Source organism: Gavialis gangeticus, unplaced genomic scaffold, assembly GCF_001723915.1.
Source record: "Gavialis gangeticus isolate Ggan-Ray unplaced genomic scaffold, GavGan_comp1, whole genome shotgun sequence".
Classification (NCBI taxonomy): domain Eukaryota; kingdom Metazoa; phylum Chordata; order Crocodylia; family Gavialidae; genus Gavialis; species Gavialis gangeticus.
Genome location: NW_017728980.1, coordinates 11,625,794 through 11,631,793, shown reverse-complemented (window position 1 = coordinate 11,631,793; position 6,000 = coordinate 11,625,794). Strand labels below are relative to the sequence as shown.

The window sequence follows — 6,000 nt, the reverse complement described above, 5'->3', positions numbered from 1 at the left end:
TTTATGTATATTTTTATTAAAAACTGCATTTATTGAATGTAGTAAGTTAATTATTGTTTCCTTTATTTTTCTGGTGTGTTTCCCGAAAGGTACACCCTGTAGGTTTTAATGCTATATTGCTATATTTTCTGCTACTCATTGCATGCATGCTCTTAGTTAATCCACGGTGACTAAGATTTATGATCTTTATAAAATTGTCTCACGATTCTGTCTTCTTTTCTACATTAAGGAATATAGTTGAACTTTTTCATAGTGAAATTACTTTTTGTCTCCCCAGAACAACTTAGCTGTAAGCGGATTTCTTTTCAGTATAATTTCAAATGACATACCGAGAAGAGCTGAAACAGTGTGGGACTTTCATTTGATCTCACTATAAATGGTGCTTCTCAATTTCTATAGTGGCTATAATTGGATTCAAGTGTAAATTATATGTAGATGTATAGAGAGACACAACATGTCTAGTTATGCTCATAAGTTATGTATAGTACATCTGTATATGCTTGGAGAGAGATCTATTTGCCTCCACTGCTATGTTAGATAAATGATCTACATAAAGATGTAGTACATATAGATATTAAAGTCCATAACGCTGGAATAGAGATTGCTTAGCTATATAATGCATGTCAGTATCTGTAATCTAGAAGTATAAATTGATATTAAATCTAGATAAATAGATAAAATCTATATATAACTTACCCTTGAATCTGATTATATATTTTACTGGGTGTAGCTTTATAGATATAGATATAGATATAGATATAGATATAGATATATAGATATAGATATCTCTCTCTCTCTCCCCTTCTTCTTCTGTTTAATGAGTGGAAAGGATAGGTAATGAAACCAAAGCAGCTACTTTAGAGATTTCCGATTTGATTAATAATTTACAACAAATTATATTAGGCATGAAAAGAATTAAAGTCCTGCCTGAGAATTTCTCTTTAATTTGTCCGGATTCATTTCTCTCCCTTCTTCCATAATCGATTTCGGTATCACGAAGAAGCTGCCCAGCTGTGTAAATGTTTGTGCTTCCTTCCCACCCGTCAAAAATGTGAAGTGCTCCTTGTGTTTCTACCCGGCACAAAGGATTAGTTAAATCAACATTTGAAGTCTTGTAACTATGAAAGTACACCGTAATTTATAATTAGCTCGCCTTTTGGTACGATGAAAAGCTATTCATCTTGAAGCCAGGCAGAAGTATCCTCAAATTAAGCAGATCAGGAAGGAATTGTTTGGGGTTATTAGAAGAACTGACTACAGACTGGGAGCCAGGTTATATCAGAAAGTCCCAATGTATGTGTTAAATTAGAGCCTCCGCTGCTTTCCAAAATCAGGTTGAACCCTTACCTCGACAATCACTGAGGGGAGTTGTCTTTTTTCACTAGGCTGGTCTTATGATGCCACCTGATTAGCACCACGCTGGTGATCTTCATGGGTGAAGACCTACATTTCCTGAATTTCTGCAGTGTGGAGGGATCACAGTTGCAGCGAACTATTACAATAGGCATTATCTTGGGATTTGCGTAGCAGACTTGGTTTTCTATTGACGGCTGTTTTTTTCCCCCTCCTTTAGGATGAGTTTTCCATTATTGCTTAGAACCTGGGTGGTCCTTATGATCATCATTTCACGACACCAAGGTTAGTATTTCTGCCTTTCAACTCTTGAGTACAGATATTTTACGTTTAGCATGGGAAGGTATTCTCCTCAGAAGTTTTCTCTACATTGACCATATAGATTTAATAGATTTTTAGGGTCGGAAGGGACCTCGGTAGATCACAGAGTCCACGAGCCTTGCAAAAGTCTACTCAGGTGTTTCATTAGGAGCAACTGAAACAGCACATTTTAGTTTTTAATCATAATGATGGTGTGCCTTTCCTGGTGAATGTATATGCAGCAGCTTCATACAGGTGACCTAATACACAGGCTGTGATAGATCCTAAAGCTGTAGAGATTGTCAAGACACCTCTGGACCCCACTAACCAAGGAGAAGGTGCTCTTTCAAATGTGAAGTCAAGATAGTCAGCATGCTAAGAGAAAATAAGAGGTTCTGGGCTCGACATGCAATATGCTTCCATGGAAAAAAGTCTTGGGCTGATACCACCGCTGCTTTAGAAATTGTTCCTGCTGTTTGGATAGTTTAACAGCCAGACAAACCTATGTGGAATAGCAAACAAGTGGATAGAAAGAGCCTGCAAGAATGTTAGATATCAGCAGGCTGTGTTTTCATGAGGGTGTTTGGAAACCTGGCTGGTTGGTGGAGTCATCGAGAGTCCAGCTGTAGCTGTATCCCCGTGTTTATTCCTTGAGCTATAATATTTACGAAGGGCAAACAAAACTTCCACCCATAGGTTTAGTTTTGCTTGTGTGTTTGTATTGAAATCACAGGAAACCCTTCGTAGATTTAGTTATTAAATTTAAGCTTGACGTCAAGAGGGGCTGGAACAGTCAACAGTGGGTTGAAAATGGGTAATTTGTTTTTTATTCCCTGTCTCAACCTCCTCTTATTGTCTGGTTGATCAAGGTATTTTGGTCACCCGGCCTGGTCTTGTGTTTAGGACATGAGTCTGAGAGTCAGGACACGCTGTGGTCAGCCACTCTTTCATCGCGTGACGGGCACAACTCACCTGTGCACCGTGCCTGTCCATTTTCCCCTCCCACCCTCTCCCCAAGTCCCACCCCCTTTCCAGTAAAATGAGGCCAAACCTTTCCCGTGGCATGGGGCAATGGGATGAAACTCATTTGTTGGCAAAGCCTGTTGAGCTAATTGGATGGGAAACGCTGCCCATGCAAAGCTACATCCCAGTACAAGTTCTTAAAAGGTTGTGCTGAGTTTCGCTCTTTTAAAATAATCTATATTTCATATCTGCGATCTCAGATGTAATAGCCTGCTGGTTACATAAAAAAATCCATGAAATGACTTATTTCATTACCTGGCAACAGGATCGTTGCTACAGCCCTTGTCTGCAAGGGTAGTCTTGTCATCATGACTCTGTCGTGCACCGCTTAAAACTGTCCAGCATGGAAAATGCTCCACAGATACATATACAATTTTAAAAAGCTCATTTTCTGAATTTCAGTCCTGATCGTTTTCCCCCTCAAGGAACGCTTTATCAGCTGAACTTTTTTAGAAGGGCCAGCTTCCCATTGTCCTTATTAAAGCAGAATCTAGCAAAAAGGCATCTTAAATGTTACCATGATAGAACAACTTCCACCCCAGGGAATAAGAAGAAAACCTTTTGCATCTCTAAAACCAAGGCTCTGAGCAAACACCCTTCAGCTAGAGGCCTCTGAAATGGCAGGTTAGGACCTAGGAGATAAAAGAATGTCCTGAATCAAGTTAAACAGAGACCGAATTGTTTAGAGTCCAGTTGCTAAGGTCAGCATTGATTGAAAATAATGAGGACAGCGCATTTCTTTTCCACCACAGAAAAAGCCTGTTCCTTCTTTGAGGAGGAGGCGCATTAGTAGGCAACCTGTATAAATGGAGAATTAGATTGTGGCGCATGTCTGGTTATGGGTATATAATAACTGTTTCTATATCTGGCAATTAGAGATGGCTAGAAAATGGGATTTTTATTGATAGGAAATTTCAGCTGCTTATCAAAATCACCCCCCACCCCCAATCTTTGACCAAAAATTGAACTTCTATCAAAAATAATTGGGGAAAGGCTGCTTTCTGCTAAAAGTTTCTTATATTAGAAACTCCAACTCCAACTGGTGTGTCGGAGCAGACTTCCAGGAAGTAGCATGTTGGGCTTTAACAGCTACGTGGGGCTGGGCTTGGGTGCTGTGTGGATGGGAGAAGTCCACGGGAAAGGCAGAGAGTGCCAGGAACAGATGCACTCATCCATTGAATGCATTTGCCCTCCCCCTCTCCCTGTGAGGTAGAGCAGTTCACTGGCTCCATTTTACAGATGGCAAACTGAGGCACAGGGAACAAAATGAGGTCATCAAGCGTAGTTCTCCTCAGTAGTTCAAATGTAGTTCTCCTTGGCCTCTTGTGGGATAAGATCAAATGTTGCCCAGACTGAGATGGATTTGAATGGCATTGTGTAGTGGAGGGTACACCCCTGTCCAATGCGCTGTGGACAGGACATCCTACGAGCGTCTTGTGATTAGCTTCCCAGTGGGAGGATCTCAGCTGCACGCCGACTTTATGGAAAAGGGGGCCTTCTCCCTAACTTGCTCGTGTTGGCTAAGGGCAAATGAGACTCAGGGTCAACTGAAACCCAAGCCCTCTAGGCTTGGGCCTATACATAGGATGCCCACCAATGGATCTGGGAGTATCTGAAGCCCCAGGCTGAAAAGGCTGGGGTGGAGGATACTTGCTAGTTGTAGCACCACATATGATGCCTACCTGGCTGGAGTCATTTGAGCCCGGTTTTTCTCCTGGCCAGGCAGGGGGTCGGACTTGAAGATCTACAAGGTCCCTTCTGACCCGACTTCTGTGATTCTATATGGCATTTGAATCATTGAGGGTTGCTCAGTCGAGAGGATTCAGAACTGATTTGGCTAATTTGACCTGAAATACTAATTTTTTTCCAAAAAACCAGAACAAAACAGAGGAGCAGAAAAGTGAACGGTGGGTGGTCTTTTGCCTCTGACTAGTGCCAAGCATCCTCCCTCATTGTTCTCCTCCCTGAGTCAGGGCTGAGCTCTAATGCCTCAGTTATGGCATTTGAAGGCATTGCACTGGGGGCCATGTCAGCTCTTGGGGAGGCAGTAAATAGAGATTGCTTGCTGCATGAAGCGTGCATTATACAATGGCAAATTGCAGTTTGGGTAGCTGCCTTCTACCAACACAAACTTCCTCCTATGGCTTTAGTGGCATAGACCAGTGTTCACTTCCTCTCCCAAACTTTTGCATCAGGTTGGGGTCTGTTTCTCACCAGCCACTGTCCTCTCTCTGAAAGGCAGCTGCATTTTAGTGGCATGGGGAAGTAATTGTTCCATATAAAGTATATTTTTAAAAAAAAATACGACGGGGGGGAGATGCTATGGGCCTGATTCTGCACCCATAGAAGTCAAAGGGAGCAGGTCCTCATATCATTGTAATAACTGTGCTGCCTTCTTCCAGCTCAGGCTATGGAGGTCCTGTATCCGTTCTGGCAGAACGACACTAAAACCCCCAAAGTTGATGACGGAAGCTCCCCAGAGATTAAGCTGTCCGTCCCGTTCATCTTCTTCGGCGTTCCATACAAGACCGTTTATGTAAGTGGGGCAGCACCTCTGGCTGATCTCGCCTTCCTTTCCTCATCATTAGTGGCTGCATTTAAACACACGCTCTCTGTGTTCAAGAAATGGAAGATTTATTAGTGCCTACCTGACAAGTTCTTAGATTTCATGAACTGATAGGTTTTATGATTAAGAAAGTTGAAGATATATTTAATGGGCTAATGTTCATGGGGAAGGAATATAAAAGGCAATAAATTGCCTTTGCAGGTGATTAAGCGCCATAGCAATGCTGAGGCCCTGACACCGCAAACATTATTTCTGTTACATGACAAGAAACAAGAGCAGGTAGCGAGCCACAGGATAAAAAGGTCACATCCCTCCTGCTTCATGGGTGCCTGAGACAGTTCTGGGCTGTCGCTGCTTCTTGGGGGGTTTTGTTGCCATTGTCTTTTGAAGTTTGGCATAGGAAAACCATCCTTTTCAGGCTGAGGAAAGAAATTATTAACCTCGTTACATAAAATAGCATGTCGGAGACAGAACCGAATTAGCAAGGTTGGATCCCAGATTCAAAGATTTTATATCCAGGTTGTGTAATACATCCTGCTCGGGCCATGGGCGAGATTTGAACCTGTGACCTCTGTGGGCCAGCTGCTAGAAGGGAATTAAAAGACCTGTTCCTAGTGTGCATTATATATGTATAGAGAGAAAATAAGGAAATGCAACATGAGGGCCTTTGATTACTAATCTCTGCTTTTGCTCGGAGTGCCCTCTCCATATTCCTACTTGTACCAGAGCAACTTGCCCCAGCGTTTGTGCCTGGCATA

At 42.3% G+C, this 6,000-nt stretch overlaps 1 protein-coding gene across 1 annotated transcript in view; it reads left to right on the top strand.

Moving 5' to 3' along the window:
• Window positions 1-1,574: 1,574 nt before the first annotated feature.
• The window catches only part of TECTA (tectorin alpha), a 49,601-nt gene continuing 45,175 nt past the window's right edge, over window positions 1,575-6,000 (top strand). Inside the window, exons 1-2 of the mRNA XM_019510002.1 lie at window positions 1,575-1,638; window positions 5,079-5,212. Coding sequence (XP_019365547.1) covers window positions 1,575-1,638; window positions 5,079-5,212 — 198 coding nt within the window. The remainder of the gene's footprint in view (window positions 1,639-5,078; window positions 5,213-6,000) is intronic.